The 16,704-nt window shown below is 35.2% G+C and overlaps 1 protein-coding gene across 1 annotated transcript in view; it reads right to left on the bottom strand.

The window, feature by feature from the left end:
- TINAG (tubulointerstitial nephritis antigen) overlaps positions 1 to 16,704 on the bottom strand; it is an 87,331-nt gene that overhangs the window by 41,569 nt on the left and 29,058 nt on the right. The window contains exons 6-9 of the mRNA XM_002923073.4: positions 14,653 to 14,803; positions 12,373 to 12,553; positions 10,906 to 10,951; positions 7,258 to 7,381 (exon numbers count right to left, since the gene is read on the bottom strand). Coding sequence (XP_002923119.2) covers positions 7,258 to 7,381; positions 10,906 to 10,951; positions 12,373 to 12,553; positions 14,653 to 14,803 — 502 coding nt within the window. The remainder of the gene's footprint in view (positions 1 to 7,257; positions 7,382 to 10,905; positions 10,952 to 12,372; positions 12,554 to 14,652; positions 14,804 to 16,704) is intronic.

The following is a 16,704-nucleotide window of genomic DNA, read 5'->3' as shown; positions in this document are numbered from 1 at the left end:
TATATATATATATATATATAGCAAGACACACATTTCCCCCACATTTTAACATCGCTAAAATTGAAATACATCTAACAATCACTGGAGTTTCTTAGTTTAAGTGATAATATTTTCTTCTTTTTATTGGTGTATAAATAATGCCTTATCTCAAAGGTGACAGCATTTTTTATTCAATTAAATCTTTTACAACATAGTATCCATAATGAGGATGGACAAACATTTTAGAAAGAGAAGAGAGAGGAGTAACGTAAAATTGATTATTAGGAGCAAAGAAAGTCATTACAAGTGTTTCTCTACCTACCACAATTCTGTGTTTATACACATAGAAATATATAGCTTTTATTACCTTATGCTACAGTCAATTTTGAATGTGTCTGCCTCATTCCCTAACTCCTTGAGAGCCGGACTATGTGTTAATCCTCTTTATATTCCCCACTGCTGGGCACTTGATAGAAGTTTAAATTCATTTGTTCAAGTAAGTTAAATCTAATAGCTTTGTCTTTTACAGAAAGGGCAGCAAATAGAATTTGTTGTGATAAATTTGTAAGGTACTTCATAGGAGAATATTAAGCTTTCTGATAAGGAACATTAACTCACTCAGGCTATTTGATTACTCTCTAATTCACTGATGCATTAATTTTCTGAATGCAGTAATTACCATCAGGAATTACTAATGGAGAAATGAATTAAAATCTACTGCTCCAAGGCACCTAACAATGCCCAGATGACCTAAAATATTTCTGAAAAATAAACATATTCTCAAAAACTAATTTGCCTACTAGCAGAATAAGGCTTGCTAATTGCCACACACGTGAGGTAAATTTATAAAGGTCTTAAATTCCTAGGAGTTTATAAAAGTGAACACATTACTGCAACTGACACACTGAACATGGAAGATACACAAAGAGTGTCTATGTAATTAAATATAAACATATTTATATCTTGTTCAACCCCAGCATGAAAGAGTTTAGGAGTAGAGTGAAGAAAACATGACCAGCATGTCTAAACAGGTGGTAGAGATGATGAACGATCAGTTCTAATAAATTAAGAGTCTCCACCTCAATGCTGGCATTTTCATAGTTCTCTAAATGAGAAGAAACCTCATTTCAATCATCAGGTATGTGGTAGGAAAATTTTTCCATATCAAGAACATCATTAGAAAAGACAAAAATTAATACTGAAACATATAGGATGGAGAGGTTTAGAAGGAATATGATTTTCAAACTGAAAGAAAATGGAGCTAAAGCAGAGCTGAATTTCTAGTTTTGTATCCTATTTGCCTTCCTGAAAAATAACTCAACAATTAGGAATGAAAAAGCAAAACAGATTTTAAAATTTCAGTACTTCTTTATATCTTCAGTGAACCAAGCAAACAACCATAATCCCAAATAACAACTTTGAATAATCATAAAAAAAACATTTTGTTCTGCAGCAAAACACAAGTAAATGCTGAGAAACAATACTGATCACAGCTCTCCCCCTTCATCTCCAGGCCTTAACAAATACATTTTCCCCTTTAAAAGATGCAAGACAGTCCAGAAATACCTCTCAAGATCTTTATAGCAAGGGCATGAGCAGGCCACAGCAATGAGATTATATCAATCCCTTCTCACTACACCCAAGGGAGGTCAGCTGAAGAATAAACGACACTGGAAGCCCACTGGGCTGCCTAAGTCCTGGCTAAACCAGAGACAATGGTTGAAATATGGAGCAAAGGGAAGCAAAAATAAAGGCAAAGAGTAGCATATGACAGCAAAGACACTTGCAAGATATTCTGAGTCCCACCAAATTCTCTGGGCTGTGAACTAAGGGGGCAGAGTTGATTTGATGAGCATGGGCCCAAGAATCACAAATTTCAGTTAAATCTGAGTGCCTAAAAAAAAAAAAAAAAAAGAGGCTGAGTGCCTCAGCTCTCTCTTCCAACTGCCCCTCACTCTAATTTGCAACAAAGAGCTGCTCCATTTAAAGATGACGACTAAATAAGAACAAGCATTGAGCATAAGGTTAAAAAAAAATTCTTTTTGTTTAATAGAGAAAGCATTAAATGCATGATGGGTCAGCACTGTATTAGGTGGTTTGGCAACATTAATGAATAACATAGACACCTGTTCTCATGTAGCTTCATTCTACTAGGGAGACAGAAATCACAATCAACATAAAATGCTAATTAAATTAAATTTTATGATAGCAAGTGGTCATTGTTACGAAAAAAATTTCAAATAGATCAGGTAAGGAGGCTCAGGAGTGCTGGAGGAGAGGGCAGGTAGCAGCATTAAATAGGACAGTCAGGAATCACACTGAGAAGATGAGATCCAAGCAAAGAGTAGATGGAGACACAGAAACTAAGGAATTGGATGTCTGATAAAAAGCATTTTAGGCAGAGGGAGAGACCTGGGGCATGGGTTCCTGGAACACTAAAGGATACCAAAGCAGGAAGAACAAGATACAGATTAACAGAAATTGAGATCAGAAGTTGAGGGGGGCATTGGAGAGTCCTCAGATCATGTAGGCCTTTGTAAAGACCTTGGCTTTTACTCTGTGGGAAATGGGAAAATATTGTAGAGTTCTGAGCAAAGGAGTGACAAGATCTGACTAATGTTCTAAAAGGAACATTTCTCTATTGGGACCAGACTGTTGAGGGCAAAGGTAAATACAGGAAGACCCATGTACAAAATAACAGGTAACGGTGGTTCAAGCAAGGGTAGTGGTAGTTGAGACAATGAAAAGTGGTGAGATTCCAGATATAAGTTGAAAGAGCCAACAGAGTTTCTGACATTGGAAGTGAGTTCCACGAAAAAGAATAAAAGATAATCCTAAGGATTCCAAGGTTTCCAGTTAGACCATATGGAAAATGTATTGTCATCAATTAACATAGAAAAGGTAGATGCTGTTCAGCAAGAAGAAAGGGGAAGATCAGTAGGTCAGTTTTGGAAGTGCTGAATTTGAATCATCTATTAGGTATCCAGATGGGGATGACAAATAGCCCATGGAATATAGGCGATCTCTCTCAAGAGAGAGGTCTGGGCTGGAGATATCAATTCAGTTGGTGACGTACATGGTACTCAAAGCCAGAATGAGCTCAGAGACTGATAAGGCAATGACTGAGAATAGAAGGGAGAAAAGGACCAAGAACTGAGTCTGGGGCCTTCCGACAGTAAGAATTATAGAAGTGTAGAAGTACGGGGCGGGGGGGGGGGGGGGGGGGGGGGGGGGGGGGGGGAACTAGTTGAAATTGACTGAAAAGTCAGAGCCAGTAAAGAAAAATCAGAAGGAGGGGATGGGCAAGTCTGGATTCTGACTGATGGATATAGCAATGAGAGAACCATTAATAAACATAAAATGAATATTTTTGTGAATAGGAGAGAAGAAATGAAAAATGATGGAGAGCTTTAAGAAAACATGGGCAGAGAAGAATTGAAGAAAATGAGTCCAGGTAATCTTGAAAGTAATTTTTTCATAATATTTGAGAAATAATGGCATGCTTGTATGGTGACAGAAATAATTTTTTTCATTACAGAGAAAAAAACAGAAAATTGCTTCTGCATATTCTTGAATAGTGGAGAGGGTTTGGGGTCTACACTGTAGCAAGAGGGATTTAAATAGGAGCATGGATGCTTTATCTATGTAAGAAGTGGGAAGAAAGAGTATGAGGGAAAGCATGTGGGTAGGTGGTATCTGTGATTTGACTGTTTGTTCTTGGATTGCTTTAATTTTTTTGCTGAAACAGAATTCAGGGTTATGAGCTAAGAACACAAGGGTGTAGTTATTGGGAATTCAAGGGAAAAAAAAAAGATAATCAACTGAAGGAAGGGGCAGGAAGCAAAATAGGAATCCAGAATATGATTCTCTGGTAGTATTAAATAACTGCTTCAAATCTGGGGTTATAAATAAAGTGAAACCTTCTGAAAAAAACATACAGATGGCCAACAGACACATGAAAAAGATGCTCAACATCACTCATGATCAGGGAAATACAAATCAAAACCACAGAGATATTACCTCATACCTGTCAAAATGGCTAAAATCGGAAACACAAGGAACAAGTGTTGGTGAGGATGTGGAGAAATGGGAACCCTCATGCACTGTTGGTGGGAATGCAAACAAGTGCAGCCACTGTGGAAAGCAGTATGGAGGGTACTCAAAAAGTTAAAAATAGAATTACCATGTGATCTAGTAATTCCACTACTGGGCATATACACAAAGAATACAAAAACATTAATTTGAAAAGTTATATGCACTCCTATGTTTATTGTAGCATTACTTGCAAGAGCCAAGATATGGAAGCAGTCCCAGTATCCATCAATAGATGAATGGATAAAGAAAATGTGCATATATATGCATACATAAACACACACACAATGGGATATTACTCAGCTATGAAAAAAGAATGAAATCTTGATGACATGGATGGAGCTAGAGAGTATAACGCTAAGTGAAATAAGTCAGAGAAAGAGAAATACTCTATGATTTCACCCATATGTGGAATTTTAAAAACAAAACAAATAAATAAAAAGAGATCACCACCACCACTACCACCAACAACAAGAAAAACAGATTCTTAAATATAGAGAATTGCCAGTTGCCAGAAGGGAGGTGGATAGGGGAATGGATGAAATAGGTAAAGGGGGTTAAGAATACACTTATCTTCATGAGCAGACTAATGTATAGAACTGTTGAATCACTATATTGTACACCTGAAACTAATATAACACTGTATGCTAGCTATACTGGAATTAAAAAATAAGTAAGTAAACACAATATATATATATTTTTAAAATAGGCCAATTAGAATTTAACCAGAATTGAGATTTTGCTAAGCAAGTATGATGAACGAAGCAGGGGCAGAGGAGTCCAGAGTGTGTGACTGCATATAATGATTCACCATGGCATTTTAATTAAATAAGAGAGGAAGTGTAGCATCAAGAAGAGGGACGGTTAAGTGGCCAGACTGAATGCCATAATTCATATAATTCATTGATAGTATGTATGGGGCTGAGGAAATTTTGAGGTCACAGTAGAGAAAGTGGGCTAGAAAGAGAGGACATGATAGAGAGTAAAATGCATAAATTCAAGATTAAATTTTGGAAAAGAAGGCAGGGAAAGATCATGAAGAATGTATAGCTCAAAAATAATTATTCAAAAAACTAGAGAAGTCAGACATAGGCTCAAAGAAATTACAGACATGAACTCTGTAGCCCATAGCTCAAAGAGTTTGAAGGACAATCAAGAGAAAAAGAAAAGAAAAAAGTTTAAAAAACACATTTCAGAGGCAAGAGCCATTTGAAGAATGAACACCAAATGTAATAAATGTTCAAGGATAGATGGGACAGTGTAGAAAGAAATCGTATACAGCAAAACACAAAGAACTTTACACTTGATATTAGTCAAGAGGCTGAGAAGCGATTCACAAAGAAATTTTCAATATAAATGTTATTAAAAAGATAATAGGAGTTATAGAAGATCCAACATATGTATAATATATACTTTAAAAAGTAGATTTAATTCAAGGATGAAAGAAACAAAGTTAGTATGAGTGTTCTAACAGAAAAAGTCATGTCACTTCTAAGGAGTCAGAAACATCTGGTTAGCCAGAGATTTTTCTGAAGGAAAACTCAATGTCAGAAACCCTGGAACAACAACAGCAAAGTTCTGAAGTTACTGTAGTCCCAGAATTTTACACCTAATATTATTCTTGAATTAAAGGAAAACAAACACTTTCTCAAACATGTATGAAATTAGGGACCGCAGGCATTAAGAGTCCTTCTTGATAAAAGAAAAATAAATAAAATAATAATAATAAATTTAAAAAGAAGAAATGCTGGAAAATAATTCAACAAAATTATTCAACAAAATAACCGATAAAAATTAAGCTCAAGGACAGAAAAGCCATCATAAAAATATTTGCTTATCACTGACTCTATTAATACACAATGAAGTTTAAACAATTATTAGTATTATAGTTTCAGAGCAGAATGTAAATTCTATAATCCTGTAATATGTAAAAATCATAACAGTACTAATAAATATAAAATGTATGAGAGGAAGAGATGTGGGGAGAAGTATAAGAATGATAAATTTCTTCATTTTGTTAAGAAATCAATAGATATAGGAGCACCTGGGTGGCTCAGTCGATTGGGTGTCTGCCTTCGGCTCAGGTCATGATCTTGGGTCCTGGGTTGAGCCCCGGTGTTGGACTCCCTGCTCAGCCGGGAGTCTGCTTCTCCCTTTCCCTCAGCCCTCCCCGCCCCCTCCCCCCGGCTTGTACTCTCTCTCTGTCAAATAAATAAAATCTTTTAAAAAAAATAAAAGAGTAAAATAAATAAAATAAAGATGGGATGATGATTACAGTGACATCACAGAAAATAACATGTTTACATACCTTAGAACTGACTCAGAATGTTTCAAAGATTAGTAAGAAGAAGGCAGCAGTTTGGATGGAGTTGAGGTTGCTTAAGTGCAGGCTCAATCAAATTTAGAGAAGGACATGTTCAATAGGAACAAAGTCATTTACCATGATGGCAAAGTGAGAAAAGTGAGGTTTTGGATGGAAGTGAAAGAAAAAGACCCAGAAACATTTCCTATAGCATTTTGTTGAGGTTGGACTGAGACATTACAAGAAATAGCTCAAAGACAGGGAAGAGTCAGAATGAGCTGGAGAAGGCACTAGGAAAGTGGTCTCAAATGACCTTACTGTCCTTTTGAGTACAGTCTATTTGTGAAGCTACTTACTCTTGAAATGCACCCCAATTTTGAAGCTATTTCTTACCCTGGCAGAGATGAATGTATTTTACTCACAATTTGATAAGTGTAATTTCTAAAATGCTCACAGAAATACAAAAAATAATCTTGTACTGAATTAAAGGTGACCCTATTCTTTCTCCCTGCTAATCGCTACCATTTGTAATTCCATCTAAAACCTTCTCCCCAAAACCTAATATGCTTTGGATTTGTACCCTTCTGCTTATACCATATGAAGAATTTATTCCAATAATATATTTCCCTTCTTCTTAAAATAGATTTTTAGAACAAACTCATAACTGAGAGACAGGAAATGATCATCATTTCCAGAATGTTGAGTTACCCTTTAACCAGACTTTAAAATAATGACTTAATAGTGACAAAGTTTGGATAATTTTTAATTTGTATGGAACTCTCTCATACCAAGGAGAATTCTGGTACCTGTATGCACTTTATACACATATGTTCAGTTTCATTTTCAAAAAGCGTTAAGTGAAGGTTTTTGAGAATTTGCCTTACCCAGTGAGTTTGATGGCATGTGTCTGGAGCTTTCGATATTTGCTTGACTCTTCATTTGTTCTGGTAACATGTCTATATATCCCTGTCTTATAATGGAAGAAATCCTCATGGACTTGCATTATGGCTAAAACAAAACCCAACATAATGAAACAGTTTTAAACAAATCTCTTTAAAAATCTCTAGAAATTCTCACAGAACAATCAATGGTTAAATTGCCAGAAGGAGAATCTAAGAAGGGACTTCGCAATTCAGCCTACTTTTCTTTTCTACTTGATTTAATTGCTGCAATTTTTTTGTTGTTGTTCTCTTATAAAAACAGCTTTTAGCTGTTTAGAATATTACTTAAGTACACATTATACCCTTAAAACACCGTCTATTCTTAATTGACAGAGGCATTGTTACCAGGAATTGAGACCCTTGCAGAGCAGCCCCACTCCACTTGGTTAGTGATTGCTGTTTCTCCATTAACCTTGGACTTCACCACGAAACTCTTAAAACTCCAATTTAGCTAGCAGTGAAGGGTGAACCTAGCAAACAGGGCTTAAAGTAATTGTTCTTAATCCTTGGAAGTAAATACAAATCTTTCCTTGGTGAGTTTGAATAAAAAGCAAACCTTTGGCAAAAGAATACTATAAGATTTCATCCTCCCAGCTCCAGAGAGCTAAGCCACTGTTGTATTCTTTAGAAAGTAAGAGCTTTTACTTGATAAAGTTCTCCTTCATTCCCTCACCTAGATTACTTCTTTTCTGTATTGTGTGATGCCTTGTTGAAGGGCTTGGACAATTCGGGGTGAAGACTTTAAATTTCTAGAAGATATGAATTAAAAATATTTTTAGTTGGGACTAGGTAGGTATACCTTAATAAGTGCACAATGCTTGTCTATATTATTTTGACATGTTTTTTAAATAAAATAAAAACTAAGGTCACAAGCATTTGATAGATCCTAAAATGAAAATTCTACTCCAAAGGCAAATATAACTTTTTAGTGTTCCACCTTCCATTTCCTTTGTTGTTTCATGCCTTTTCTGATGCTGTTTAAATATTCTCAAAAGAGGTTAAGTCTTCTTGATCTACCTTAAAAATACATCCCTCTAAAATAAATAAAATACCTTCCCATTGGATTTTCAGAATTTATGTAACTGTACTTTGTGCAGATCTTATTCTGTTCTCTTTTCAGCACCTAAACTTTTTTTAATTCTACAGATTTTAGAAGAATGCACAGTGTTATTTATCTAGCTTTCTATCGCCTTTTACATTGTTTTGTACTGAGAGAGGAGAAAATGCTGTATGTTAGCCCAGGCGATGCTGTGCAGACAGATTGCATCTACAGCAAGATGAGTCAACCAGCACTTATATAAATGTGAAGATAGTGCTAGTGGTTTTTCTTCTCTATAGAAACATTGACCCCCTTCAGCTCTACTCAACTCTCCCTAAGCACCAGAAGTAACATATACGCTTCACTGCTGAGAAACAGTACCAACTGAAGAAGCATGGGGGAGAGACCATCGCAATGAACTTGAAGGTGGCTCCTTGCTTCAGTTTCTTTCTTTCTTTCTTTCTTTCTTTCTTTCTTTCTTTCTTTCTTTCTTCCTTTCTTTCTTTTTTCTTTCTTTTCTTTCTTTCCTTCCTTCTTTCTTTCTTTCCTTCCTTCCTTCCTTCCTTCCTTCCTTCCTTCCTTCCTTCCTTCCTTCCTTCCTTCCTTCTTAGATTTTATTTACTTATTTGACAGAGATAGAGACAGCCAGCGAGAGAGGGAACACAAGCAGGGGGAGTGGGAGAGGGAGAAGCAAGCTCCCAGCGAAGGAGCCTGATGTGGGGCTCGATCCCAGGACCCTGGGATCACGCCCTGAGCCAAGGCAGACGCTTAACAACTGAGCCACCCAGGTGCCCCCTTGCTTCAGTTTCTGACACCAAAACAGACTTGATGAACCCCTAAAGATATAACTACATAAGTTACTGTAGTGCAATTTTACTTTCGGAAAACTGCAGCAAACTTACTACACAGCATTATAACGAGGCTGAGGGCAGGAGGGAGCCCACCTTGATTGCAGCTCTATCTCCTGCTCCGGCTCAAGTTGGCGGGAGGTACGTTCCTGACACATGTGTTGAGTAATTTGGATTCCAACTTTACCATTGCAAAATGTTCATCTTTGATTCTTACTGTGGTTCTTACTTTTGGTTATTTATGATTCATTATGGGAAATTCATGAACATTTAAGTACTTGATGATAAAATAAACCTCCGGGGCTGTCAACTTTATAGAATTATGATCCAAATTTCTTCTGACTGATTAAAAGAGAAGACAGAAACTTGAAACAGTACTACAATGGACTTGAAGATTCAGAGAGCTTAAATAACTTGCCCAAAGTCATTTAAGTAGCAAATGTCAAAGGTGGAATTTTGAATTCAGCCTTGACTTCCAATGCTTGTGCTCCTTTAAATTTGTCACAGGAACTTAACTTACTGAAGCACGCACGTAAATCACATATGACACCCACAGTCTTTTAACAGCCACTAAAAGTTACATAACTACAAGGAAAAAAAATTCTCTTCATTTGTTCGTGTTTTGTTTAAGGTCCCGGGATTTTTAGAATTAAATTCAGGACATGTTTAGTGTAAGCTCTGGTTTCTCGATAAATGTTAAGTGATGATAATGATCAACAAAAATTATTCCACCACAAATTCAAAATCTGTGGCTCCTGCTAGATGTTGAACCAGTACTAATTAGGTTAGCATTCAGAAAAGCAAAAGCAGATGCTGGCCAATAATTCCTTTGGTATATATCAAATGTTTTAAATTTAATTTTGGTTAATTTAAATTTATTTGGTTCATTCCACCACACTGATAATATATTTTGGGCCTTTCACATGTTCACAACCTGAATTTCCATTTTAGGCCTTGTTGGGTTTATTCTATGCTCTTCAAGGCAATGTTTAGTACAGGAAATATACTCTATAAACTTATCTACTTCATACATTGCAGTGGTGCAAAATAAAATTCAATGGGTAAGCAGAGGAACTACATATCAGAGATAATATCTTAAAAATCAAAGTTAATATAAAGTCAGTATATTATTTTTTTACTGTTAATTTACTATCCATAACACATTTACAAATTGATAAAAATAGAAGGCATTTTATAAAACACAAAAATCACACTGGCTTATTTAATGTATTTTGAGTTTATGGAAAAGGAAAATATTTAGATTTTTTCTACTGCTAAAGCTTGATTTTTTCCCAATCCATTACCTAATCCCTTTAAAATGAAGGTGAGGAAATTTCTAATACTATGTATGATTCTTAAATATGACTGAATAATTAAATGAACTCCACCACTTAGCATTTCATGTTTGACTGTCTGTTTGGCCCATGATCACTTTGGGAAAGATTTAGCAGACTTCCATCAAATATGTCACTAATATTTAGGAATTCAACTTATGAATCTGTCTTCTTAAAATAAAATGGCAGAGAATGAAGGTATTAGGTAAACATATACCCTATAATTGCTCTGATCTTAGAACTGTTGAACCTTTATGAACACTCTAAAAGTAAAAATTTTCTTTTATTAAGCTCCTTTTGCATGAATTAAAAGGTAATATTGTTTATTAAAGAAATAAATAAGAACCAACTGCATTTCACTCCAGCTTACCCTGTACTGGTCCATTTTGCATGATTTCTTTCATGATCTCAGTTTCCTAGAAGGAAAAGTATCAATGAACATTGTTATCAGAGCATACTAAACCTATTGTTAGTGTATAATGTTAGGTGCTGTATAATCAGTTTAAGAATTATACAACCCAATGTGACTTGACCACTTATAATTTACTCTTAATCATGCCTTGAAATACTCACTTGTGAAACGCTACATTGATCAAGTTCCTAAAGACAAGATGCACCCATTTGTTTCATTGACTTTTACCACTGGTAATAATTTTGGAATGAAGAGGAAATAAAATAACTTTTTCTTGTCACAAATAAAAAATAATTAACTCTGTTTTATCAGTGGAGACTTGTGTCATCTCCATTCTTTTGATCATGAAAACACCAGATGATTGTTTAGTGAGGTTCCTCAGTGTGGCTATAGTATATAAATATGTCTATGTTGTTACCCACTGTGTGATGCAGCCCTTAGTAAAAAGGCAAGTCATTCATTTATTCATTCGTTCATATCTGTGCATTGATCACAGAGTATATACCAAAAACTAGGACAAAAACAAGTATTGACCCTGTGCCTGTCCTCAAGGAATTTACATTTTGGTGGAGTAGACAGACAGTAGCACAACTAATTGCATCATGATATAATAAGTACTATTATAGAGATAAGCACAAAGTTCCCAGAGATGCAAACAAAAAGGAAAAGTAATCCTACGTAGGAGTGAAGATAAGGTCACAGAGAAGATGAAGTTTTGACCTCGGTCTTGACCCATGTGTGGGACTCTACCAGGTGGAAATAAGTGGGATAACCACATGGGTCAGAGGAATCAACACCTGGCTAAGTAGAGAAGCATGAGAGAGCATGATGTAGCTAGGGAGCAGACAGTAGTCCTATTTACCAGGAGCTTTCGGAGTAGGTGGAGGGGCATATGCAGGCAGGGCAAAAGTCTGTATAGGCAGTAGGTCAGAACCAAATCACAGAAGACCTATATGCCAAACCGTATTCTGTAGGTAACTGAAAGCCACTGAAGGTTCAGATATTCTGAAAGTGAGGTCTGGGTAACACTGATATGATGGAGTAAAATTTGTCCAGACTTTCAACATGAAAAACTAGAATCTAAGGGAGTCATTTTCCCATTATGTCGACGTCTACTTCAATTATTTCGTGGACTAAGGCAAAGGATTGACACAATGAGCTCCTACCACCAAAAAGTCAGTGAATAAAGGTCTGATTTAGCTTTTGTTAAGTATGTGAATATATATCATGTAATTATTCATGCTGCTAATATTACAAAGATCAGAAATCTGAGAGTCTTTAATGGACACTTTAAGAATATAAAAAATTATATCTGAAAACTAGCATTATTTTAGAATATAATAGTTTTTAAATAGTTTTAATAACGGTAGAGCTGTATCTTTTTGAGAAAGTTAACCATTGTAAATTCTTGCCATTTAGACTTACATTGGAGGAGACTCTGTATGGGGGAGAACATTGGTAGATCCTGTTCGATTTCTCAATGTTGTTGGGACATGGCTTTGTGGCATGCCGTTTTCCCCGCCCATCAGACCTACTTGCCATGGCGCAGCCATAATTGGTAGCATTTTGGTCCTTGAAAAGCGGATAGCATGCATGGGATACCAGTCTATGAGGAATAAGCAAAGAAGTAATACTTAGGAACATGCCATAATATCCTATCTATGTGCAATTTTACTGAATTATACATTTATAAATGTTCCCGACTGCTTACATGTGAAACTTTCAAAATGTGGATTAATTCCAACATACCAGTTCAATATATTATACTCTTCCCTGCCCCCTCATTTTTACTATAATTTTAAATGTCTCATTTCAGTCCATTTTAATAAATAATTTATCTACAGTACAGAATTTCCTGAAGATGAAAAGTGACTATCAGTAAAATCTATGGTAATATTAATAGTGGAAGGACTTCATCCTGCACCTATAATTATAATGTAGAGAAGCCAAGTTTTAATGTGAAAAAGGCAACTATTTTATTATGTTGAGATGGGGTATTTTGATTGATGATAGAAGTTTTGTAATTAAGGCTGTTTTGATTTTGATTTTACTTTTATACTTTAATTGAGTTATAAATACCTTTACATAAGATTCCAATTATTATGTTTCTGTGGTTCATGATATTTTGGGAGAAATACTATACAGTAAGATAATGTGAAAAGTTAATAGAGTAGAAAGTTATCAGACACATACATTGTGCAAAAGATAAAATAATTTTGATTTCTGATTTTGAAACTGACATAAACAGTACAGATTATTTGGTACCAAAACTAACATAATTTATCAAATATAGAAGATCATAAGGAAAATAAACCATAAAATTGATTTTATATATATTCAATTTGAACTGGCCATAGAGGTATACAATAGGATTGCTTCAGAAAAATTCAATAGTGTTCAACAGAATAAGAGAATCTGTGGCAAGGAGCGTGATGAAAGCAAAGTCATTAAAGACTATAAACACTTCAAAATTTCTTGCCTTAAAGGTATTGCTTTGGGATAATGAATGTTATAGATTGAATTGTGTTACCCCAACACTTAATGTGATGGTGTTTGGAGGGGGCCTTTGAGAGATAATTAGCTTTAAATGAGGTGATGAAGGTGGGGCCCTCACACTGGCATTAGTGCCCTTATCAGAAGAGGAAGAGATACTAGCACTCTTTTTCTGCCTCTGAGGACACAACAAGAAGGCAAATGAGAAGAGGGCTCTCACCAGGACTAAATCAGCTAATATCTTCATCTTGGACTTCTCAGTCCTCAGAACTATGGGAAATAAAGGCCTGTTGTTTAAGCTCCCAGTCTATGGTATGTTGTTATGGTAACCTAAGCAGACCAACACAGTAAGATTTAGTTGGGATTCAATGTTAATTTATATTTCTAAGCTTCTCAAGGGTATTAATTTTTGTCAAAGTACACAATAGAAGCCAACCAATCATTACCATACCAGGAAGGGATCAGCCCAAGTTGTTCATTCTAAGCACTACGTTATTAAGCAAAATGTATGAAATTTTTTTAAAGAAATTCGTTGCCACCCATCAATAACTGACATCCATGTTTTCAGAGCACCTGACTGTTCTACAGCAAACCTAGAGCACTCAATGGATGATAAAAAGACAGGGGAGAAGTACATATGTGTACTACTAGCTATCAGCTGCAATTTCCTTACCCTATTTAGCTTTTAAGTAGATTAGCTTTTACAGTAGCTATGAGGATGCAGTACGTATCAGACTACACAAAAGTAGGGAAATACAGCCTGCCTTTTCCCATCAAATGGGACAGTGACACTCAATGATGTTGCTATTTTATTCATCTCATTCTCAACCTAATTTTCACCTGGCATTATTCACCTACCTGGGTAACTGAAAGACTCATCAGAGGTATCAGCAGTATCAACTAGTCTGTTCCCACCGGGGCTCAGCAGAGCCATTTAGCTCAGAGCAACAAGAAGGTAATGCTTACTTGAGTCTTTTCATGAATTTAGTAGAATTTAGAAGGAATATATACATTCTTCAAATAATGGCTTCCAATAGCTTATAATCTTAGTAGATACCAAATATAGTGCATATTTAAATGTAATGCACACATTTGCGTAAAAGTAGCATCTACATATTTTTAGTAAAAATCTTGCAATTTATTTTTTTCCTTATTCTAACCCCAAACAGACTTCATAAGAATCCTAGAAATATATGTTGGGCAGCTATTTACCCACGTTTTCTCAGGAACCACCAAGCCCTGTCGATGCTCCCACTATTGCATCCATGTCGGTTCTTGGCACAGCAGGAGATCAAATTCTGAGGGGATAGATTGGCTGTGTATCGACCTTTGGACTGAATTGCTATTCGGTCAGCTGCCACACCTGTTTCAAAGAGAATACTCATTAATATTCAAATGGCACATGGCATTTTTAATAATTTAAATAGCCCTTTTTTTGAATCCTAGTTTTCAGAACTTAATGTAATTTAAAATTAAAGCCAATGTCATTAATATATCTCCATATTCCAGCAAGGTCAACTGGGTCTTAATTTCTGTCATAATTTTTATCCAATTTTGGTATTGCTCAATTGTCTTATTGACTTCAAAGGCTTTTCTAGTCCCTTGTGCCTTTCATGTTCTATACATTCATGAATTTTTCATTAAGAAATCTGTCAGGTGAAACTCCTTGAGGATAAGAATCATATCTTATTTACATTTGTAACTCTTGTAGCTCACGTATAGTCATGGATAAACATAAAACTTTTGAAATGAGTGCAACTAAAAGGAGGAAATCAGGAAAACTTATTGAAATACTAACTAGAAATTCATCCATGTTAATCTAATATACTGAAATGAATTGAATCCTTGGTTTTTAAAATGGTATCTAGGTTAAATATTCTGAAAACCATTCATAAGCTAATCTATACTAATATGAATCTTATAAAATATCTAAAAACTACATAGCACACATTTATCCTTATAATACTTTTGAAAATCATGATCCTAAATTACATACACATGGAATTCACCTTGTTTATACTTGATATAAATTTATAACAATACAAAATTCCATGGTTGTTGTTAATCTGTGCATTCCTTTTCCCAACACATATCTACTGGCTGCCTACTAGGTGATGGGCACTGTACTAAACACTAAAAATTACAACGATGAACAAAAATCACAATGCTACCCTCACAGAATACTAAACTAGGGAAATTAATCCACCAGTAGCAGAAAACTATTTAAGTTATCTTTTTGACTACACTATCATGATACACTAATATGAACGATGAGATCATGGAAAAAATTTCGTACAAATTTTTGTTGTTGTTGGGTGGCTGGTTTAGTTTGTTCTTGATATTTAAACTTAGTTACTTTTAATTAAAGGCAACAGAGTTGTAAACTTTCTTTTATCCATCCAATTTTCTCAGAAGAAGTTATAGTTTTTGCCCATCAAAATTGTCTGTATACTGGAACTTCTCAAGGTGCTAATTTAGAATTATTCTAAAATAATTCATTTTTAAATAATTCATTTACATATATATTTCTGTATGTACAGGGTTTTTATGTAACTCAGCATATGTACAATTCTGTAGTGCAATTTTGGCACAGTTTAAATGCTCAATATCTGTTCAATCTATAACCTCCTACTTCCTTCTCGATTCCCACCTCTTACTGTGCTGGGATAAATTTCGTAAGAGCAGATGACATTCTACTCTCACCTCTGCTAGTCTCAAGAAAATAACTCCCTCTTTCATAGAAGAAAATAGAAAATTTTTGATGTTTTGACTTTCAGTACAAGGGTTCAGAACCAATGTAAATTTGAAAATGTTAGTGTAACTATTTCTCTAGTTCAAAAACTACTTGGGACAACAGCAGTCAAGGAATCAGTAACCTGGCTTCCAGGATCATTTCTGAGATAGGGTAAGTCATTTTATTTACTTGTAACTCTTTTATAAAAACAAAGGCTTGAAAAATGTCACCTCTAAGATCCCTCCCAGGCCCATGAATCTGTATATTTCAACTCAAGGATGAATATTTTAAATTCCAATGGGACACAACATGTTGCTCTTCTCAGATATTTCTGAATCTCAGTGAATGTTTAATCCAAATTCACTTGAAATATTTAAGAATGACTCAGCTCAGTGAATTGTTTTCCACCTTCCTTTTGAAAACTGTAATTGGCCTTTACCTCTGAGACACACTCCATCATTTCCCCTGCTTATTTATTCTACTTTTACATTTGCCTGTGACATCATCATCCCCCTCCCCCATTTCAAATT

Source organism: Ailuropoda melanoleuca, chromosome 19, assembly GCF_002007445.2.
Source record: "Ailuropoda melanoleuca isolate Jingjing chromosome 19, ASM200744v2, whole genome shotgun sequence".
NCBI lineage: Eukaryota > Metazoa > Chordata > Mammalia > Carnivora > Ursidae > Ailuropoda > Ailuropoda melanoleuca.
The sequence above is the reverse complement of the archived record's forward strand: the minus strand, read 5'-3'. Positions and strand labels throughout refer to the sequence as shown.